The sequence below is a fragment of the Penicillium bovifimosum genome (assembly GCF_028826915.1).
Source record: "Penicillium bovifimosum strain IBT 22155 chromosome Unknown utg000008l_segment0_segment0, whole genome shotgun sequence".
Taxonomy (NCBI): domain Eukaryota; kingdom Fungi; phylum Ascomycota; class Eurotiomycetes; order Eurotiales; family Aspergillaceae; genus Penicillium; species Penicillium bovifimosum.
This window is the reverse complement of record NW_026622717.1, coordinates 1,717,761-1,738,903: the sequence shown is the minus strand read 5'-3', so window position 1 is coordinate 1,738,903 and position 21,143 is coordinate 1,717,761. Positions and strand designations below refer to the sequence as shown.

General features: G+C 49.6%; 11 protein-coding genes across 11 annotated transcripts; 6 read left to right on the top strand and 5 right to left on the bottom strand.

Annotated features, from left to right (window-relative positions):
• Positions 1 to 435: 435 nt before the first annotated feature.
• Positions 436 to 1,644, top strand: N7515_010340 (lactonase family protein; the record flags this gene model as incomplete). The annotated part of the gene is made up of 3 exons (XM_056671083.1): positions 436 to 688; positions 756 to 1,229; positions 1,289 to 1,644. The coding sequence occupies 3 exons, from the start codon at positions 436 to 438 to the stop codon at positions 1,642 to 1,644; spliced, it is 1,083 nt and encodes a 360-aa protein (XP_056517456.1).
• Positions 1,645 to 1,983: 339 nt separating this feature from the next.
• N7515_010339 (putative alpha/beta hydrolase) lies at positions 1,984 to 3,642 on the top strand (the record flags this gene model as incomplete). Its single annotated transcript, XM_056671082.1, has 1 exon — positions 1,984 to 3,642. The coding sequence occupies one exon, from the start codon at positions 1,984 to 1,986 to the stop codon at positions 3,640 to 3,642; it is 1,659 nt and encodes a 552-aa protein (XP_056517455.1).
• A 630-nt stretch (positions 3,643 to 4,272) lies between these two features.
• sitA (TOR signaling pathway phosphatase SitA) lies at positions 4,273 to 5,600 on the top strand (the record flags this gene model as incomplete). Its single annotated transcript, XM_056671081.1, has 4 exons — positions 4,273 to 4,426; positions 4,477 to 4,861; positions 4,924 to 5,255; positions 5,311 to 5,600. The coding sequence occupies 4 exons, from the start codon at positions 4,273 to 4,275 to the stop codon at positions 5,598 to 5,600; spliced, it is 1,161 nt and encodes a 386-aa protein (XP_056517454.1).
• A 465-nt stretch (positions 5,601 to 6,065) lies between these two features.
• N7515_010337 (putative phenol 2-monooxygenase) lies at positions 6,066 to 8,062 on the top strand (the record flags this gene model as incomplete). Its single annotated transcript, XM_056671080.1, is given in 6 exon segments — positions 6,066 to 6,141; positions 6,156 to 6,574; positions 6,637 to 7,521; positions 7,573 to 7,747; positions 7,807 to 7,923; positions 7,983 to 8,062. 6 exon segments carry the CDS (start codon positions 6,066 to 6,068, stop codon positions 8,060 to 8,062), a joined length of 1,752 nt encoding a protein of 583 aa, XP_056517453.1.
• A 592-nt stretch (positions 8,063 to 8,654) lies between these two features.
• On the bottom strand, positions 8,655 to 10,653 carry N7515_010336 (Zn(II)2Cys6 transcription factor; the record flags this gene model as incomplete). Its single annotated transcript, XM_056671079.1, is given in 5 exon segments — positions 8,655 to 9,095; positions 9,143 to 9,367; positions 9,509 to 9,676; positions 9,745 to 10,097; positions 10,113 to 10,653. 5 exon segments carry the CDS (start codon positions 10,651 to 10,653, stop codon positions 8,655 to 8,657), a joined length of 1,728 nt encoding a protein of 575 aa, XP_056517452.1.
• Positions 10,654 to 11,257: 604 nt separating this feature from the next.
• On the bottom strand, positions 11,258 to 12,769 carry N7515_010335 (M20 family metallopeptidase; the record flags this gene model as incomplete). The annotated part of the gene is made up of 6 exons (XM_056671078.1): positions 11,258 to 11,493; positions 11,542 to 11,669; positions 11,724 to 12,027; positions 12,079 to 12,167; positions 12,222 to 12,604; positions 12,674 to 12,769. 6 exons carry the CDS (start codon positions 12,767 to 12,769, stop codon positions 11,258 to 11,260), a joined length of 1,236 nt encoding a protein of 411 aa, XP_056517451.1.
• Positions 12,770 to 13,857: 1,088 nt separating this feature from the next.
• On the top strand, positions 13,858 to 15,616 carry N7515_010334 (uncharacterized protein; the record flags this gene model as incomplete). The annotated part of the gene is made up of 5 exons (XM_056671077.1): positions 13,858 to 14,112; positions 14,191 to 14,282; positions 14,333 to 14,454; positions 14,505 to 15,352; positions 15,416 to 15,616. 5 exons carry the CDS (start codon positions 13,858 to 13,860, stop codon positions 15,614 to 15,616), a joined length of 1,518 nt encoding a protein of 505 aa, XP_056517450.1.
• A 58-nt stretch (positions 15,617 to 15,674) lies between these two features.
• Positions 15,675 to 17,407, bottom strand: N7515_010333 (putative flavin-containing amine oxidasedehydrogenase; the record flags this gene model as incomplete). The annotated part of the gene is made up of 4 exons (XM_056671076.1): positions 15,675 to 15,833; positions 15,895 to 16,012; positions 16,076 to 16,134; positions 16,193 to 17,407. The coding sequence occupies 4 exons, from the start codon at positions 17,405 to 17,407 to the stop codon at positions 15,675 to 15,677; spliced, it is 1,551 nt and encodes a 516-aa protein (XP_056517449.1).
• A 1,112-nt stretch (positions 17,408 to 18,519) lies between these two features.
• N7515_010332 (A4/G1 family peptidase) lies at positions 18,520 to 19,329 on the top strand (the record flags this gene model as incomplete). The annotated part of the gene is made up of 1 exon (XM_056671075.1): positions 18,520 to 19,329. One exon carries the CDS (start codon positions 18,520 to 18,522, stop codon positions 19,327 to 19,329), a length of 810 nt encoding a protein of 269 aa, XP_056517448.1.
• A 77-nt stretch (positions 19,330 to 19,406) lies between these two features.
• Positions 19,407 to 20,108, bottom strand: N7515_010331 (uncharacterized protein; the record flags this gene model as incomplete). Its single annotated transcript, XM_056671074.1, has 1 exon — positions 19,407 to 20,108. The coding sequence occupies one exon, from the start codon at positions 20,106 to 20,108 to the stop codon at positions 19,407 to 19,409; it is 702 nt and encodes a 233-aa protein (XP_056517447.1).
• Positions 20,109 to 20,551: 443 nt separating this feature from the next.
• On the bottom strand, positions 20,552 to 21,031 carry N7515_010330 (uncharacterized protein; the record flags this gene model as incomplete). Its single annotated transcript, XM_056671073.1, has 1 exon — positions 20,552 to 21,031. One exon carries the CDS (start codon positions 21,029 to 21,031, stop codon positions 20,552 to 20,554), a length of 480 nt encoding a protein of 159 aa, XP_056517446.1.
• Positions 21,032 to 21,143: the final 112 nt, after the last annotated feature.

Below are 21,143 nucleotides of genomic sequence, written 5' to 3'. Positions count from 1 at the left end.
GTCCAAACCCAGACACTTGAAAGCGCGTAGACGACCTCATCGACTGACAGAGAAGTAGACCTACTAAGACAAGAACTCGGAGCTGCTCCGAGTATAGTTATGAAGGGAATTGGAGCTCGTGAGTACGCAGTACACAGTACTACAGTACTACCTACTCATGGTATGAAGTGTAGAACTGAACACTAAGTAACTACTCCGTAACTTTAACTAGTTATCTAAAGAAAATAAAAAAGAGATAAATAAATAGAACTGACGTGATTCCGACGTCGGCATTGAGGAAAAAACACTCCCGCGGGGTGCCGCCCCTCGATGCCGATATTCTTTCCCCGCATGAGAATTTCTGGAATATTCAAACGTCTATACATGTGGAAGACATCTTTCTCACGGGCATCTGCTGGCTTATCTCGGTCATTCTCAACATCCTCAATCGCCAATATGAAGCATCATTTGATGGTCGGCACATGGACCGCCCCCGGGCGCATCTATACCGTGCAATTCGATGACGAGGCCCTCACACTGGACTTGGTTAAAAAGACCGACATTCCTGAAGCGGAGCCCATCTCATGGATGACATTCTCTCACGACAAGAAGGCCATCTATGGTGCCGCCATGAAGAAATGGAATAGCTTCGCCGTCAATAGCCCGACTGAAATCGTGCACCAAGTCTCACACCCAGTTGCTGGTCACCGTATGTCCTAGCAACTCAATGGAATGCAATGAACTCTCTCGCTGACGAACTTCTTGCCTGACACCAGCTCTTGCCCCCAGCAGTGAGACCAACACCCGCGCCATCTTCGTGCTCGCCGCCCACAAGCCTCCGTACAATGTTTACGGCAACCCTTTCTATAACTACGCCGGCTATGGCAATGTCTTTTCAGTGAAGTCAGACGGCGCTCTGGATACCAATATTCAAAACTACGAATATGTTCCTAACACTGGAATCCATGGCATGGTGTTCGACCCGACAGAGACCTATTTGTACTCCGCCGATCTCACCGCCAACAAGATTTGGACGCATACCAAGGACCCCAAGTCGGGCGAATTGACCCTGGTGGATTGCCTCGAGGCTCCCGATGCTGGGGACCACCCCCGCTGGGTGGAGATGCACCCAAGCGGCAAATACTTGTATGCGCTGATGGAGGCCGGCAATCGACTCGCAGTATACGTGATCGACGAGCGCACTCATAAACCCGTTTTCACCCACATCACGTACCCATTATTACCCTCTGGTTAGTGATGCGAATGTCAAGGAATCTGAATCCTGCCGCAACTAACCACCTTTGTTTAGGACTTCCTCCACGCAACAAGTACCGTGGTGATGTCACTTTCTGCACTAAGGGAGGGAAATACCTTTTCGCGACTACTCGATCCAACCACTTCGATGTGACCGGCTATATCACTGCGTTCAAGCTTGGCCCGCATGGCGAGATTGAGCGCCAGCTCTTCATTAACCCCACGTCGACCAGCGGCGGCCACTCCAATGCCGTCAGCCCATGTGACTTCAGTGACGAATGGCTGGCACTATGTGATGATCAGCTCGGATTTGTCGAGATGTACCGATGGCGCGATGAGAAGCTGGCACGCGTTGCGCGCGTGGACATCCCCGAGCAAGGATTTGGTATGAATGCCATTTGGTATGATTGAACGAGATATGATGAAAACTAGAAGAATTGTAGTTGTGTAAATAAATAGAACATATATTAGAATAGAAGGCAAAATACTGTCTGTATACCTACAATGCTGTCTTAATCGTCATAGCAGTAAACATCGATGTACTATGTAAAAGGGAGAAACATCGGCAGTCAGTTTCGGTTGCTTTCACCCGGATGAGGGGCAAATGCCGGCGAAACCATCTGGAGGGAAAATATTGGAATGAACATATATCTCTTCTCTCTGGCTCCGACTCTTTCTCTTCCTCTTCATTCGAAATCTTGAATCCTTCTCTCTCCCTATTCTATTGTATCCCCTTAGGGCGTCCTCACCATGCCTACTCCCGGTCTTCTCTACGTCACCATGCAGCCCAAGAGCTCGCTGCCAGACAGTCAATTCCATGACTGGTATAACACAGAACATGGACCTTTGCGTTTACGATTGCCCTTCGTCACCAATGGCTTTCGCTTCCGTGCGACCGATGGCGAGCAGCCCGAGTATGTGGCTTTGTACGATATTACCGATATGGACGAGTTAACCCGCAAGACCTACTTGGACCTGAGAACCGACCTGATCAAGACCGACCGGGAGAAAAAGACCATGGCCCAAATTGACGTGGGCCGTTTTTTGTATGATCTGGTGGATGAGCGCAGCAGTCCCGACTTTCGCCCGTTGGAAGATCGAGCCGACACAGATGCCGAGACCCGGGGCAGCGTTCTCATCGCCGTCCGGGTGGCCACCCACCCGGATCCCGCCAAACAAGCCGATTTGGACAAATGGTACCGCGAAGAACATTTCGAGATGCTCTCCCGCGTACCTGGATGGCGTCGGAGTCGCCGTTTTGTCACTGCGGCAATTGATTCCGCCCCACGGGAATCGCTAACCCTCTACGAGTATGCTCCCGTCAATGGGTTGGGAGGCGATGCCCACAAGGCCGCCATGAATACACCATGGGGATCGCGTCTCATGAGCGAGGTAGTCACCTCGAAGAAACGTCGTGTTTATGAGTGGTACTACACCTTTGGTCCGGCTCCCCGTGAGCTCACTGCGTTGGCTGCCCCAGATGTTGTAGGACCTTGGAACTCCAACGATGGTCGCACCCGTACATTCCCCTCACCTTCCCGTCCGGCAGTCGAGTCCTTCGTCACTACATCTGATGGTGTTGAACTCCCTTACCGGTTGGAAGGTAGCACCGACCCCTATGCGCCTGTCGTCGTGCTCAGCAACTCCATCCTAGTCAACTGGAACATCTGGGATCGTTTCGTTGACGCCTTCTTCGCTCAAAAGCAGAACCAGCGCTACCGTGTCCTGCGGTATCTGACCCGAGGCCGCCGCTCGGAGAGCGGCGAGCAGCCTGTCAATATTGACGTGCTAGCTTCTGATCTGGCTACGCTGCTGGAAGCTCTGCGCGTGCCCCCCAAGGCCGCACGTGTCATCGGCGTCAGTCTGGGTGGTGTAACCGCCCTGAATACTTCTCTCCTCTACCCCGAGCGCGTTGGAGCGTTCATCGCATGCGACACAAACTCCTCCGCCCCGGAGTCCAACCGCAAGGCATGGGGTGACCGTGTGGCCATTTGCGAGAAAGAAGGGTCGGTCGATCCGGAAACCAAGGAGCCCATCGTCGGAGAGGAGCTGGCGGAGGTCACTACTCGTCGATGGTTCGTGCCCGAGTCATACGAGACCCAGCCCGAGGTCCTCGCGCGCGTCAAGGAAGCTGTGCGCATCAACAGCTTGAAGGGATTTGCCCATAGCGTGCAAGCCCTTTGTGCATACGATATCCGCGAACGCATGGCCTCGGCCACTGTGCCGGGTTTGTTCGTAGCTGGAGCTCACGATGGTGTCTTGCCGCAGACAATGCAGAAGATGGCGGATGATCTGCGTGGTGGCGCCGAGCTCAAGATCATCGAGCGTGCAGGCCATCTTCCCATGGTGGAGCAGCCTGTGGCATTTGCAAAAGTTGTGACTGAGTTCTTGAGCAAGATAGATGGTTGATTGCATTTCTATCGGTGATGTATAAATAGATTTTGGTCCCTAGGGTATGCAGGGAAACGACTGATGAATCTGATGGTGATCTATGACCGAAATTGTCCATCGTAAGGTCTCTTCATGGGGACAGATGGCCGTAACTATCCATGTGTTTCACGCTTTGCTAGGGATGGCACAAGATGGCTTATTGTGATATATGCAACCGAACGCGTCATATGCTCTCGTTTGCTCCCTTCAATGCCGAATCTGAATTGCGAGCCCAGAACTATGGTGCTTAAGGGCGCGTGGGTGTCACTGGATGTAGAGGTTGACCGGAAGCTGATAAGGGGGTGTCTTCGTATCCTGCACGCCATAAGACAAATGTTAGCAACCAGATTGATTTCAAGATGTGCATAAAATACAGTATAAGTCATATGATCTGTATTGACAGCCAACTCCTTCTCTTTGTCAGATTGACGTTACTTAAAGAGACAGTCGAGAAGCAAGTGCAGTTCGGCGGGCGAAGGCGGCCAAGGGCGAAGTTCGACTTGCGGGGAAACACCAACCTGTGATTTTTCATCCAACTCAAGTCCTTCACTCGGCCTCTCAGTCTCTCGGTATTTCTCTCATTTCTCTTCTTGATTACTTTTTTTCATCATGCCTGAGAGCAAGATCCCTCAACCAGGTCCTGCCAAACTCAGGCGCGATGCGGGGCCCGACGAGTGGCTGGAGGCTGCGAAGGATTGCAAGTACCTATCGGAGTCGCAAATGAAGCAGCTCTGTGATATTGTGAAAGAATACATGATGGAAGGTAAGTGCTGACCGAGTTCACCTCTGCTCGCCCATACTGACTCTTCACAGAGTCCAACATCCAACCAGTATCGACACCCGTTACAGTCTGCGGTGATATTCACGGGCAATTTTACGACCTCTTGGAACTCTTTCGAGTCTCTGGGGGAATGCCCGACGGCACAGAACTGGATCCTCCGAAAACCTCCACCTCCGTTATTACCTCGACCGATATCGAACCCCCATCAAACATCTCAGACCTCCAAAACCGCAAGCTTCGCGGTCCCACCGCGAACCCCAATGATGAACAGGAAGATACCAATTCGCGGAGTCGATCGGGCAGCAATACATCCACCGACATTCAAGTAAACCGCAACTTCGTATTTCTAGGAGACTATGTGGATCGTGGATATTTCAGTTTGGAAACATTAACGCTTTTGCTCTGCCTCAAAGCAAAGTGAGTGTGGCCGTTGGTGTGATTGCCATACCGTGCACATTGCTGACTTGGTTGTACTATAGGTATCCCGACCGAGTCACATTGGTCCGTGGCAATCACGAATCGCGCCAAATCACGCAAGTCTACGGTTTTTATGATGAATGTTTCCAAAAATATGGCAGTGCTTCGGTGTGGAAGGCTTGTTGTCAGGTTTTTGATTTCATGACATTGGGCGCTATCATCGACGGTAAGGTGCTATGCGTTCACGGCGGCTTAAGCCCTGAAATTCGCACATTGGACCAAGTCCGCGTGGTAGCCCGTGCACAGGAGATTCCCCACGAGGGTGCCTTCTGTGATCTCGTTTGGTCTGATCCAGATGATGTGGAGACGTGGGCTGTCAGTCCGCGAGGAGCAGGTAAGCATCGTCCAAGTTATGTTCGCAACGCACATAACTGATAAAACTTCTTCAGGATGGTTGTTCGGTGATCGAGTTGCCGACGAGTTCTGCCATGTCAATGATCTCTCGTTAATTGCACGCGCTCATCAGTTGGTCAACGAGGGCTACAAATATCACTTCGACAACCAAAACGTCGTCACCGTATGGAGTGCGCCAAACTACTGCTACCGATGCGGTAATCTGGCCTCGGTCTGTGAAATCGGAGAAGATCTTAAACCCACGTTCAAGCTGTTCAGTGCGGTTAGTGATGACCAGCGGCATGTCCCTACCTCACGGCCAGGCCGCAGCGAATACTTCCTGTAAGATGTGATCCGATTTCTGCACCGGCGCTGGCGTTCGGTTTGGTATTTTGGGAAGGATGAGCATTATATAATGATTTAGACCAGATTTAATGATGCATACGCCTTGGGTTTGAATGCGAAGAACGAAGAAAGTAGCCCTTCTATGATCACATTCTTTGAGAAACACGATGTCTGCGGCACAATACATGTAGAGATTCAGCAGAAGACCACGAGCTAACCCGATCAACTGTTTTCGCTCCCTCCTCCATAGAAAACAACAGAGGATGAATTTAAAACCGGAGTTAGCCCGCTCGATATAGAACGGCAATAAGAACGGAGAAAAGCCGCAAGCCGCGGCTCCTGCAATCGCCTTCCGGAACAGATCCCGAACAACGGATTGAATCCCGGATTGCATCTCGGATCGCATCCCGCATTCACCATATATGGTTGGATGCATGTCCTTGACCTCAATTTCTATACCCTCAAAATGGAAAAAGTCGAGGTTCTTATCTGCGGCAGCGGCTCTGCTGGCCTTTGTGCTGCTACCTGGCTCGCCAAGTATGGTGTGCGGTGCAAGGTACTCGAACGGCGGGGGGTCCCATGAAGATGGGCCAAGCTGATGGCGTCCAATGTCGCACAGTGGAGATCTTTGAAAGCTTTGGGGTTGGAGAAGAGCTCCTTCGTGAAGGTTATCACGTCTCTGAGGTGAATTTCTGGGCCGACGATGGTGCAGGCTGCATCAAGCGCACAGGGCGAACGGCAGATACCCAGCCTGGTCTATCACACCAGCCTCATCTGATCCTGAATCAGGCACGGATCAACGGCCTACTCATCGAGCTGATGCAGAGACACAATGATCAGCAAATCGACTATGGTTACAACGTGACCGATGTGACGGTTGATCGCGCCTCTGTTGGAGATCATGACGCCTACCCCGTGAAGATTACCGCTGAAAAGGACGGCAAGATAGAAGTGTTTGCAGCCAAATATGCATTGGTGCGTGTTACTTATCCTTCAAGTGCCAAACCCCTTCATAGTCACTGACTCCAACTCTCCAGGCCTGTGATGGGGCACACAGCATTGTCCGCAAAGCCCTCGGTTACAAAATGATTGGAGACAGCAGTGATGCCATTTGGGGTGTCATGGATATGGTGCCCAGAACTGACTTCCCTGATATCCGCAAAAAGTCCACCATTCGTTCGGCTTCAGGCAATATCTTGATCATCCCCCGCGAAGGAGAGAATGACAACCTGACAAGATTCTATGTTGAGCTTGCTCCAGGAACGAAACCCAAGGAGGTAACGCTGGAGAGTTTGCAGGCCCAAGCACAAAACATCTTCCACCCTTACAAGGTTGACTTCACCGAGACAGTCTGGTGGTCAGCATACGCGATTGGCCAGCGTCATGCCGATTTCTTCCACAAGGATAACCGAGTCTTCCTGGCTGGTGATGCCTGTCACACTCACTCTCCAAAAGCCGGTCAAGGCATGAATGTCAGCTTACAGGATGGCTACAACATCGGCTGGAAGCTTGGAGAAGTCTTGACTGGTCTGGCCAGTCCCTCGCTTCTGGAGACTTACGTCCTGGAACGTCAACAGGTTGCCATTGACCTGATCAAGTTCGACCGTTATTTTTCGAAGCTGTTCTCTTCCGGAGCTGCAACCTCTCCTGCCGAGTTCCAAGAAGGCTTTATCAAATCAGGTAAATACACGGCCGGTTTAACGGCGAAGTACGAAGTTTCGCCCATTACCACCACATTGGAATCGGCCAAGCTCGCCTCCAACGTGGTTGTTGGCATGCGGCTGCCTAGCGCACAAGTCGTGAGGCTCTGTGACTCAAAACCGCAGCAGCTCATGAGGTCTCTCAAGTCTGACGGCCGATGGCGTATCATGGTCTTCGCCGGTGACCTGAGTGAACCTGAAAGTCGCTCAAGGCTCAAAAAGGTTCGTCTTTCATGATGCATCTGGACATTTTGACCTAACGCTTTCGAGTAGCTGGGAGAATATCTGACCGCAACCGATGGGCCCATTAGAGCTTTCACGCCCAAGAACCAATATATCGATAGCCTTATCGAGACAATCTTGGTCGGTCATGGAAAGCGTCACAGTGTGGAGTTGGAGCAGATTCCCGAGTGCTTTTACCCCGTCTCTGGGAAGAATCAAATAAGAGGTGCAGTTCCTCTCTAGACTCTTGAATCTGACCAATGGTTTCTAACCTGAAATGTCTAGATCTACACAAGATTTATTACGACGACGAAAGCTATAATCACGGCCATGGCCATGTATACGAACATCTCGGCATTGACCCGGCGCAGGGAGCTATCGTCATTGTTCGGCCAGACCAATGTGAGCCACGATCCGAAACCAAGACCATTTATACGTGACTGACACTTTCGGATACCTAGATGTCTCCGCCGTTGTGGATCTATCTGATTATTCAGAAATTGGCAATTTTTTCGCTGGATTCCTCAAGCGGCAAACGTAGGTTGCTCAGCGGCGAATATGCAGGCCTGACAGCTAAGGTCCATGGATTATAGGTGTCCGATTCCTGATAATCGAATATCTATTCCTAAAATCAGCAGACTGTAATATTCAGCGGGCTCCATGTGTGGAAGGTTTAAATGGAGAAGTACAGGCAGGGGTTGTAAATAGGTAATAGTGCTTCTCACAAGGCCATAAGGCCATCGTTCGAATACATATCCTTCACTCTAGTAGCAGACAATTCCTACCACTGCCCATACTCTCCAGTAAATCAGAATTGAAGCGATTGAGCAAAGATGTCCAGCATAGCATGGTCGAGGCCCAGAATGGTGGTGGAGGCCACAGTAGATGCCAGTCGGCTAAACCTCTCCCGTATTGGAGTCTCCACCTGACGATGGATAATATCTCTGGCATCAGGAACATGTCGGGTGCATTGACCAATGGATCCATTGCCGGCGCAGTCGGGGTGATGGGGAGGGTCTACAGTGGTGAAAGACAGCAAACAACATAGAGCGGCACGCCAGCGACGTAGTTCATCAGACGGGCATAGGTTAGTGCCGATGTATCAATGTTGAATCAAATATACAATGTGGACATTACTGCGCATGGAATCGATCTAGCAACACGTTGGCCAGATTGACGTACCGTCCCCGGCTCAGATCTTGTTGGGCTAAGATCTGCTCTGCTACCTCATATGCCCAACAAAATTCGGAGTGGAAGTCGCGTAGTTCCCACAGACGGTCTCGGAGCCATTGTTGGTGCAATGCATCGCTGGTCTCAATAATTGCCATCAATAGAGGCCAGTGTAGTCGAAAAAGGTGCTTCGGATCAGTCATGAATTGCTTCTGAGAGATGTCAATAATTCCGGTTGTAGCTTGTTGGTGGATGCCTGCTGGTAAATCATTGACACAGAGAAGCCGACGATGAAGTAGGACTTGGCCATAGAAAGTGGAAACTGCCAGGTATATTGTATTGACCGTCCGTCGGTTGGAGACACTACCGGCAAACTTCGCGGTGATGAAGAGGTCGGCAAATTTCTAACTCAATCAGCGAGGTCTCAATAATGGACATTACATATACTAACATCTCGGATCGCAAGAATTTCACTGAAGAGGGCTTCTGCGGAATCAGCAGTGCCAGTCGCAGACTCTATTAGAGCTTTCCAGGTTCGATGGCGTAGAGAATATCCTGCATGCAAAAGCTCTAGGGCTCTATAATTTTCGATATCATCCAGTACTTCTTCGTCGGGATAGCGCCCGCCCCAGAAACATCGTCCCCATAAACGAGCACACCGATGAAGATGGTCCGGCTGCAGAGCAGGATTCCCAGATTGTATGACATAGTCATTCAGTGATTCGGTAAGACCAATGGGACGGCAACTGGCGTCAATATATCTGTTTTTTGTCAGTTGAAGGCTTATAACCGAAGGCGAATAAAGATCTCACAATACCCACAGTAAGAACTGCTCGGGAATGAAGGAGACCTTAGCCATGCTCTCAGTCCCATTCGACGGGTTGTTGGTTTCAGGGGATAACAGTATATCGGTTACATCCTTGATGCGAAACAGTTGTGGGTGTGATTCTAAGAGTGATCGTACCCCCTGAAGATGAAGCTGAAGCTATGGGCCCGTTAGCCAACAACGAAAATTCCAGGGTGGACCAATCAGTATCTGGGATCAATCCTTACATGGCGCATGGAGTGTCCGAACTGCCATTCCCAAGCTATCATTAAGAATACAGTGGCAAAGACCATCTCTATATCATGCAATGAGACCTGGCGCGGCGTTTCAAGGAGTTGCCTGAATTCTTTGACCGCTTGACTGTAGTGGTACCGTCCGTGATCTTGAGAGCCTACAGCCAACCCATTGCGATGCATATCGCAGGCAGCGAGCGCCAATAGCATCCGCATGATGATCCTATTCGATGCAGCTGGGCCTTGGTAGAGATAGCTATCCGTTCCGCGTATCTGATTAGCTGAGTGCACTCCTGAAGTACCGGGCAGAGGATAGTAACCGCATGTCTTGCCCGCAAGATTGGAGGCTCACCACAGGCTACTCCATCTCCAGCCTTTCATATAGTAAAAGACAAGTGATGAAGATGGAAAGTACTGGAAGTATTGGCGATCAAGAGAGCTGAGCGTCAATGAATTACCGCACGCGGTATTGAAGTTCAATGAAGGGTATAAGGGGGACAACGTTGGGGCTGAGTGGGAGGTGTCAAAAGGAAGAATGTCTTCCGCCCATGAGACTGGTGACAGAAACGTGAGAAGATCATCGGAATGGGAATCGATTGGAGGTCCGGCCTCGGGCATTGGCCAAGGGGTCTGTTCAGGAGCTCTCGGTGCAGGTTGTAGGTGCCGGACTAGAGTGCTTCGTCCGTGCTTCACCGGGACACCCCATTCGCAATTGAGGCGCAAAGATGCACAGCGGGCACAAGTGGGCTTTTCTTCGCCACACTTAACCTTCCGACGGCGGCAAGTACTACAGCCTACAGGGAAGTGAATTGCATTAGTTGGGCCGAGTGTTGGAGGGAAGCTGATAGATGTCCCACCCGTTTTCGAACGCGGGCCATTACGCCCAACTCCCTGCGTTGACATAGAGGAGCAGTCCCCCGCACTTGAACTAGCAGGGATCAACCTGTAGACATGGAGAGATCGAAGACAACAAGTTAGAAGAGTGATTCAAGTCGGATACTACGCGATCTCAGTGCCGAAGCCGATAAGATAACGCGGGGTGCTTAGTCAATTGAATCACGTGAGTTTCACCTACCCCGGTACCCCGGCCCCCGGGATCCACCCCGGGACGGATCGACGCATCGCATCATGGCAGTTTCCTTTTCTGAACGCGCCCTTGCCTTCTTAAGTGTTGAGGAAAATCAAGTGACCTTTATTCATTATCACGACTCCAGATGATGCAGATCATCATGCAGGTATCCTAGTACCTATCTACGTCTACGTGTAGGCAATTTCCAAGGTTCTCTTTTTGTGTCTTTTGAGACCGAACATGCACATTGCCCCTGGGTAACTGGGTTATAGGCTTATAGCGTGGAGATAATTACTCACGATTGGCGCGTCTGTCGACTGCTACTGCGAGGATGAATTGACTGGAAGTACCAATCTCAAACTATTGCATAAGAGGCAACCAAGGATGCCCGTGGACGACCTCCTGAGTCGTATGTGATGATTGAATATCTGAGATCTCCTAATCCTCCCGCGCAATTTCTTCCTTCCATTGGCGGCTGGCAGTGCCATACAAAGCATCGTCTGCAACCATGTCCCATCCGATCAAGGCCAAAGACTTCCCAACAATCAATGCCTCGGTATGAGCCTCGTCTGTTCCGGCTGCGGCTGCGAAGGTAGGGTGATGGGGGAATGAAGTTGCAGGAGCAGGGATTGCGAACATTGTATGGAGCGTGGGAGTCTCATAGCTGACATTGCCTGATATCTCGTTAGCCCTGTCGAGGCGACATGATACAAGCCACATACCGATATCAGATGATCCTGTTAGGACCTTGTCATGGCGCTTCAGCACATGTCGATCATATCGCCCCATGTGAACATGATAACGCTCACAGAGTGTGTCATTTAATCGGACATCGGTGTAGAGTTCATCCCTCGAAGCAAATCAGCACCACTCCCATCAGGCACTTGGACAGAGGGTTGCCTACTCGGAAATTTTGACCTGGCATCCAGTGGCCAACGCACCAGCCTCAATACAGTTGCGCACCTTACCCATCAGAGTATTCAATCCTTTCAAGGTTGGACTCCGCACCTGCCAGAAAGCTTTTGTATAATCCGGAATCACGTTAGCTACCTTGGGTGTGTCCAAGAAAGCACAATGAATACGCTGATCCGGCAGCATTTGTTGTCGAAGAACAGCCACATTGTTGTAAGCTGAGACTAGAGCATCGAGAGCATTGATCCCTTCCCATGGATTCCCACCAGCGTGAGCGTTCCGACCGGTGAATTCGCCTACAAGATGTGTCAGTCGGCCCCAAGAAGAATATCGATCGGACGCCTCACAGTGGATATTCTTGCGGGCATTCATAAGAGTTCCCGCGATGCCATCCGATGGCTCCTGGTCAGGGAAGAGTTTCTTCGGTCCAGGATGACTTCAACTAAAGTCAGCAAGCGGAAAAGGAGCTTGTTCGTAAGGAAATTCTTACGCCATTAGTGAGATGTCGACGCCTTTATAAGCCCCGGCATCAATCAATTTCGCCTTTCCGCCTCCATTCTCTTCGGCTGGTGTACCCAGCAACTGGGTTCGCCCGGAAATACCAAATTTGTTGATGGCAAATGACAGCGCAACGAACGCAGCGATACTGCTGGTCGCAATAAGATTGTGCCCACAGGCATGCCCAATTCCGGGCAAGGCGTCATATTCAGCATTGAAATTGATCAATCGTCCACCACTGCCACTTAAGGCCTCGAAGGAGGTGTCAAGGCCATAGGCGTGACGAGTAACAGTGAACCCCTGACGTTCGAGGAAGTCGCAAATTGTGTCATGAGCGCGGTGCTCCTGATAAGCCAACTCGGGATTGGACCAGATCTAGCAATATCCGTCCAAACATTAGCCAGAGGAAAAAGAAGAAAGACGACAAAGATGCAAAGACTCTACCTGGCTGTTCAGTTTCCGCAAATCTTGTTGTAGTTCATCCAGCGCGGCATCGACAGAGGCCTTGACTTCCTCGATATTGATGGTAGGGAGAGCCATTGTATGTGTATTATTGAATCAGATGAATGCTAATTATCATCCCCCCAGAAGTCAGCGCATGATCATGCGTCTTTATATACAAAGCAGACGGAAAGTGGGACTCGGCAGCTTCCAAATTTGTCGATCATAAAGTGCGGGGAGAGACCAAGAGAAGAACGAGGATTCCCAAGGTTGTAACGTTGTTTCGGATGCCACGACTCCAACACATCACTAGCGCGATAAGCAATCGTCAACAGTCACATAATATAACCGTTATCATTGCTAATTTGTTATCATTCGATGTCGGGGTCATCATATTGGGGACAGCCCTCGGCAATCTGCCCAGCCGGATTAAATCCGGGGTGATCTCTTGAGAAGGATCATCGTTCAGCCCCTTATCTTGTCTCCTCTTTTGGGGATTTTGCTAAGCAAAGTCAACCCCCGACCTTCTTCACGTGCGGGAGTATCCACCATTTACCCGTAAACCTTACTCTGACTGGGGCATGATCGTGTCTTCCTTCCCATTCTCAAAGACGAGTTGATAGTGAAGTGGGGAAGTGGGTTGCCGATGAAAAGGCGAACCTTGGGACCCATTGCCGACGTGGCCATCTGATTGGTTGGACTGCCGATGTTATGTTGCCAAGCTCTGCTCCTCACCTTCTTTATACAAACAACAGCAGCTAGGTATATCCGACTGATTCATGGATAATGATATCGGCATCTAGAAATGACCATCCTCCTCTATGATTGCCATTGAGCTTGCCGCGATGGAAAGTCAGATATCCAACCCCGCCTTTTTCTTGGAGACTTTCGGTCGATCAAACGTAATCCTGACTCGATAGCTGTCGGCAATGAGAACCTTTATGTTCCCCTATCAGCTATGATTCAGTTTATCAGGTGTCGCCACAATCACTCATTTAAATGGACTTGGCTTATGTGCCTGGGAGGCAGATAACACCCCTGGGAGTCGTCAAATGATATAAACCCAACTTCTAGTCCCTGACACCAACCTCAACTATACCGACTATACCTCTTTCTTCGCATTCATTGACCGTATATCTACCCGATACCTACGCTCATCCACTACTATTTGTCTACGTTTGGCCAGTATGGAAAAACAACAAGTCCCGTCCGAGGGTACCAAACCGGACCTAGAGATGCTCAAGCTTGACGCAACTTCTGCTGCTCGTGATGTGGATTTTGGACAAGTGCTTGAGGTTGAAACAACCCCTGAGATGGAGAGAAAAGTGTTAAGGAAGCTGGACTTCTTCTTAATACCTCTCATGGGAGGTTGCTACATGCTGCAGTATATCGACAAACTTGCAATCAGTCAGGCGACCCTTTTTAACCTTCGAGAAGACTTGGTATGCGGCTTTTCTTATCGATCTGATGGAAACCCTTTGTTACACGTGGACAAGCATTAACGATTCTTCTCAACCTAGAGTCTCGTGGGAGATCAATATAATTGGGCATCGGCGATTTTCTACTTCGGTTATTTTGGATGGAGTTGGCCGAGTTCATATCTGGTTGTGAGGTATGTTTAGGAGATTGACGCAAAAGGAACAGGCTAACTCTTGGCTAAAGGCTTCCCTTGGGTAAATACCTTAGCGGCGCTGTTTTCATTTGGGGTGGCTGCCTCCTGGTTCATGCTGCCTGCAAGAACTGGGGAGGTTTAATGGCAGCTAGATTCTTCCTCGGCGTTGGAGGTGCGTACCTATAACAGACGATGGCCGAACTCACTAATATTATTTAACAGAGGCATCAATCGCTCCTGGCTTTGCCCTGATCACAGGAATGTTCTACACAAGGGCCGAACAACCAGCACGACAGGCAGCCTGGTTTTTCGGTAATTCCATCGCTGTCCTTCTCGGTGGACTAATTGCCTACGGCATTGGCAATATCCACGTAACAAGCATTGCCCAATGGCAACTGTTGTTTTTGATTTTGGGCGCTGTAACATCTGCCTACGGCATCCTCTTGTTCTTCACATTACCTGACTCGCCTGCAAAGGCTATCTTTCTGAACCGGAATGAGCGAGCCATTGCTGTCCAGAGGACTTTGAAAAACAAGACCGGGGTGTTGGATACAGGCAAGTTCAGATGGGGCCAAGTGTTGATGGCGATCAAAGACCTCCAAACGTGGTTTTTGGTTCTTTACACGCTCTGTGTCAATTTTTGCAATGGTGGTATCACCAGTTTCTCTGCTATCATCATCACCGGTTTCGGATTCCCTCGCCTGGAGGCTCTTCTGATCCAGATGCCTATTGGGGGCGCTCAGCTGGTGTTCCTCCTCCTTACCACAGGATTCGCCTCCGTCGTGCCGAAGTCCCGCATTCTGATGATGATGGTGAACACACTGGTGTCGATGGTTGGTATGATCTTGATCTGGAAGGTAGATGATGATAATCGGGCAGGCAAAATGACTGGTCTTTGCCTCGGTAGTGTCTTCGCAGCCAACATTCCTTTGTCTCTCAGTCTGATCAGCTCGAACGTGGCTGGGTTTACCAAGAAGAGCACGGTGAGCGCCCTCATGTTTGCAGCGTACTGTATTGGGAACATTGCCGGTCCCCAATTTTTCATTCCGTCAGAAGAACCCGCATATCCGGTGAGTACCTCAGTACTCCGCTCTTAAGGCTAGCAGTTATCTGTTCACTGCTAACTCGAGTAGACGGGTATCAAAGCCGCTATGGCAGGCCTGGCCTTTGGGGTCTTCTTTTTAGCCTGTCTCTATGTCTTTTACGTGTGGGAAAACCGTCGGCGGGACAGGCTGTACGGATCACCTAGAGAGTTGACCGAGACGGAAGAACTGCAGGATGAGCTGTCTAACAAGACCGATCACGAGATTGAGAGTTTCCGATATCTATTGTGAGGTATTCCACCGGACATTAGTGCGAACATAAACAGAATACAAAGGCAATCTGTTTGCTTCATGTGCGTTTTCTCTTTGCTCTCTTGTACCGCGATGCATGACAGACTAGCAAATATTTGGCAAAGGAGTCCTCGGCAAAGTCGTCGAATGGTTCATAAGTGGCACCGAGCTGATACGCTGCTGCAATACCGGATATGCACGCGATCTCGTGCATGTTCTGCAACCAAAATAGGTATCAGTTCTATAGATGGGTGCCGCAAGGAATGGAGTTGACTCACCACCATCGTCCAACTACCTGCATATAATGTTCGGTTGGTGCCGTTGATCAGGGACATTCCAGGAACCACTCGAAGATAGTGTTGCCATCGGTGTCCGAACTGATGCCACCACTTTCGGCTGCATGATGTTAAACTAGTCTGTCATGGAGGGAACATTGGAAGGTTGAACTCAATCACGTACGCAATTACTTTGGATGGGTCAATGTCTTGCCATGTCCACAGGTCTTTCTCTTGATCATTCTGATGGTGTAAACTGTAAATTCATGAGGTGTCGTGGATATCGGAGGGTTGCACATACCAGGAAGATTGTCTGGAAGACTTGCTGGCTTGGGAGTGGTGGTCGTTCCCTATCACCCATATTCTCGCGAAATTGGTGCTGATAATTAGTGCAGTTGAATCCCATTTCGATCTTGCCTGGATCAGATGCGTAGGAATGAGTATAGTACATCGGACGAAATCCCAACCAGCCATCCTTTTGACTAAGTGGCTGCTGCTCGGCGAATTTGATGTGCTCTTTTCTTGCCTGAGTGGTGGGCTCGGCACGTAGTTTTGGATCATAGTGCCCTTCAAAAATTCGTTGGAAGTATTCCGAATCAGAATGGGTAACGGTAATGTCGTTGTAGAACTTCACGCCGCCTAAGACATATTTCTCCCGCCAAGTAGCGTGCCGATCCAAGAGACGCTTTGCTTCATCTGCAGGACAGCATAGCACCAAGTCATCAAAGTTCTCTGTTGATAGAGGTCCTGGTGTCTGATTCTGATCATGATCCTGAAGCTCCAGTGTAACTCCGTTTCTTCCTCGCTCCAGAATTCTGGGATGGCAATTGAGATGAATTCCAACACCCTTGGAGCGCAGGTCTTCGGTCCAGTCACGATAGAAGTCGCTCAAGTTCGGGAATGTATACATAATAGGTAGGTTTGGTAACAGTGTGTCTGGGTCATACTCCCAGAGCTTCATCTGAGGGTCGTTGAATAGACGTTCCAACAGAACGCTGGACACGTTCGGCGTTTGATTCCCGGTACCCAAGAATAAGGCCAGAAGGGGCAAGACCATTTTGTTGCTGAAATCATCGCTGAAGCGAAACAATCGCAAGATAACCTTCACCGGCATGATTCCAAGAATGGGCATCAAATACTTGATACAAGATAGAACCCAGGAGAGCTTTTTTATTTCTGCCGAGTGCTCATCGACCAGAGGGCTCGGGAAGACATTGGTCCAAAAGTCCTTGCCTTTGCCAAAAGCAACTTGGAGTTTGACTGGTTGAGGTTCATGCCCGTATTGACGAAAGAATTGAAATGTGTGTCGGAATATTTGTGATCCCCCCTGAACGCCATCATTTAACCAACTCGCTCCATGTGTGGATTCATTCAGTGGGATCGAAGTTGCTTGACCGCCAGTATACGACTCAATGTCGATGAGAGTCACTGCAAATTCCGGATGTTTAGCCAAGGTAGAGGCGCATGACATGCCAGCTGCGCCAGCGCCTATGATTGCCACTCTCTTGGGTGGCATCCGTGACTATGTCGAAGAAAAATGTCTTGAACATTGAAGGAAGAGGATGAAAAGAGCGAGGACAGAACAGCCCTCTGTGGTGATGTCAGATAGCAGGTTCTCTGATCCGGCGGTGAACCAATCACCGTGGCTGTTGACATTCTTCGATGGGTAGATTGCTGAATAAATTCCTCATCTTCAGCTGAGTTGTTGTCGTCATGGCATTTTCTCAAAGACGAACGCAGAAAGGGATAAGGTGTAGATAAAACTGTCCAGTTGGCAGCAAACGCACTAGTTAGGAATCTTGGAGTCCTCCGAGTCAGTCCGAGTCGTAAGTTAGGTGCCTTAAAACAAAGGAAATTAACTTTACACACGTGATGCCAGATGCTTTTTTCAGTTTGCTTTTGGTCTGCTTTTGCAGGCTGCACGTGACTCATTTATTTGGTTTAGGGCCCCCACTTAGCTTAGGGCTTCTCCTAACCTAAGCTTCAGCCTTCTTCGCTTCCTATTTCACACTTGACATGAGTGAATGACTACACCCACTTGTCGTTTCTATTACTCCGGAACCATGGGATGCAGAGAGCGATTGGGGCTGATCCATGGACCACATGAGGAACAGGTATAATCTGCATGTGTGTCACATCTGTAGCCTCAGATAGGCTATTTCTCTACTGACAGACATATCAAGGAAGCACCAGAGTAACCTTCGCCGGTTTATATGTCTACATTGGCATTGTCTAGAATCATGCAGTGTGACACTATGCAAGGCACGCGTTCTGGAAGTTAGGCTTTGGACGGCTGTGCATTCGCTCTAAGCCTGTGGATATTGCTGATTTGTCGTACTGATGCATCGGGCGTTGATTATGAGCAGTCTCTGTGCTCGCTCTAGATGGAAGCTATGTCGCATTGAGAGTGATCTATCTGTTTCTTGTGTTACCAGAGGGCGATGATATCTTTGGCCAAGCACTACTATGATATGGCATCAAACCTAGGTTCCATGCTATATAAATTTATCGGCTTTGAACGCAAAGACAGGGTCGATGCTCACATCGATTCCATCCATTTGCTTTCTGATATATTCATACTTCACCTCGCCAGCCTTGGAAGCCCATCTCATTCCAAAAGTTGTCGCAATGAAATCGCCTGCCAGAATCATCGGAGTGGCCTTGCTCATCGCGTCTGTCATTGCGGTTCCTCTCAAGGAATTCCAAACACGCCATGAGATCCGACGATCCGCGGGAAAAGAGCGCCGCACAAGCCGGCCTTATATCCCCGGTACATCAGACGTACTTCATCCAAATGGAACGTCTCAGAAGACTTACAGCTCAAACTGGGCTGGTGCAGTCCTTATTGGTACCGGATATATTTCGGTCTCTGCAGACTTTACTGTCCCTGTCCCCCGATCTCCAAAAAGTGCCGATCCCAACACGAACTACTGTGCCTCTGCGTGGGTTGGCATCGATGGTGACACCTGCAATACGGCCATTCTCCAAACGGGTGTCGCCTTTTGTATTCAAGGAGGCACTGCATCGTATGATGCGTGGTACGAATGGTATCCAGACTATGCCCATGACTTTTCACCCAACATCCGGATATCTGCCGGGAATGTGGTCAGAGTAGCAGTTAATGCTACATCTAAAAGTTCCGGCACTGCTACCATTGAAAACCTGTCCACTGGTGAATATGTGTCTCACATATTTCCCAATGCTCTTGGGGGCGATCTTTGTGAGTACAATGCGGAATGGATTGTGGAAGACTTTACGGTGAACAATGCAATGGCTCCCTTTGCCGACTTTGGCACTGTGGCGTTCACAAATGCAGAGGCTTCAGACGGCACGCACACTTACGGACCCTCGAACGCTACTGTTATGGATATCTATCAGGGCCAGGTGCTTACCTCGTCTTCTGTCACCGAGCGTGGTGTTATCGTGAGCTACACTTGAAATTTTACAACAGAATACCAATGCTTTGAGTGCAGCTTTAAACAATTCAATGAAATAATTTTATCTTAGTGGGCTATTCAAGGAACCAACGTTGTAGGGTCATCGGGGACATTAATATTACAAAAGCGGCGAAGAACGTCCCTCACCACATCGCAACAAGCCCCGTAACGCACTATTCTCATTGTTCTGAAATCAACCATAGTAGAAGAGGCTCGTGGGAACTGGAACTTCTGTCTTCCGTAGTCAACAACTATGTCCGCGGCCTTGAAGACTTCAGGCTCTATGTCCTCCACCACTCCCTTTGCTCCCTTGCCCGTGAGATTCGCCGATGATCCCAATAGAGGCAGTTCCTCTATAGCAGCAAGTCGGGATAATTCCTCTACCAAGGTGTTTCCGCTTATCAACATTGCAAGAGTATCCTCGACAACGCTTTGTGCTAACACATCTGGTGGGAGTTTTCGAATAATGGGATGATCGGGGCGATATGGCGCAATAACGCCCAGAGGTATGCTCAAATCGACAGTCAAAAGTTTGACTATACCAGCTTGTTGCGGGGGAAGAACATGAATTTCTTGATGCAGAGAGTAGCTGCCGATCATTCCATTTCGCTTCTGAGATTGGCGCTGTTTCACATTGACTATACGTTTCAGTGCATCCGGGTCAATTGCGACGATTCCGTAGCCGACATTCATCGGGAGAATAGCAATGCCACCCGCCTTCAGCACTTGAAACACGGCTTGTGCATCCTCTTTCGGCTTCGGTGTGCGTGGTGAAGACATTATGTATGGTCAGCGTGGGTCAGTGTAGAACGTTGGCAAATTTCGAAGCAAGACTTTAGCAAAAGAGGTAGCCGTGAAATGTCAAGGTAGGTCGTTAGGTTGGAGACAAACGGACGTACAAATACCAGATAGATAAGGGGCGACTGGTGCTACCGCCATTCTGACAACGGAATGTAATCGGATGTCCTTCTCTGCTACCTCGGATGGTCACATATACTACATTGATACTGTAGGGTTGTACAGTATAAGAATGGTGGGGATAGACACCAATACCCCTGATGCTGCCTTACTCTCAACGGGTGTAGACGCAGTGTGAATAGTCCAATTTGCTCTCATTGCGCGAGACCGACACCCCGCATAGATCGCTGAATAAAGCTATAGAAGCTAGCAAACCAGCATAAACCACAAAGTCCGTTTCTTCCATGTTTCCCCTAGCGCTAAGCTCATTCAATCTTCACATGCGACTCATTGGAACGGAAGTCTCCACGATTTGCGCCCCCGTTGTCTTTGAGTTGGGATGTAGTGATACTCGATAACTCAGTCGGCCACACAGCATGCCAGGTTCCCTGTGCACGCACAGCATAGTCATGGCCTTTTTCGAGACCCGGTACCGGCAATTTGACCGTGAGGTCCAAAGTTTCACCCGCTCGTATCTCGACGAGATCTGCCTCGGAGGCTGGTAACTTGCGTGACACCATGATGGTGGGAAGCGATAATTTCCGTTGGTCTGTAGTATCAGACACCTCGAAGACTCCCAGAACCCCGGCCTGAGGATCCAGTGGTGAACCCCATCTCAGTATGGTGACTGGCCACTCAGCGGCATTGTGAACGGAGACCTTGATCGGTAGGGGAGATGCTGCTTGTGCCTCCAAAATCGGTGCCTGGGGGGCCAAGGTGACCTGTAGACTCAAGGCTGACTCCATAGTGATGAGCTTTGGTTGAGATATGAAAATCACACACGTAGAAAGGATTGAATTGAATCAGGTGGGGGGTGCAGAGGTTCAGAGGATTGTTGATTGTTCTCACGCCTTATAA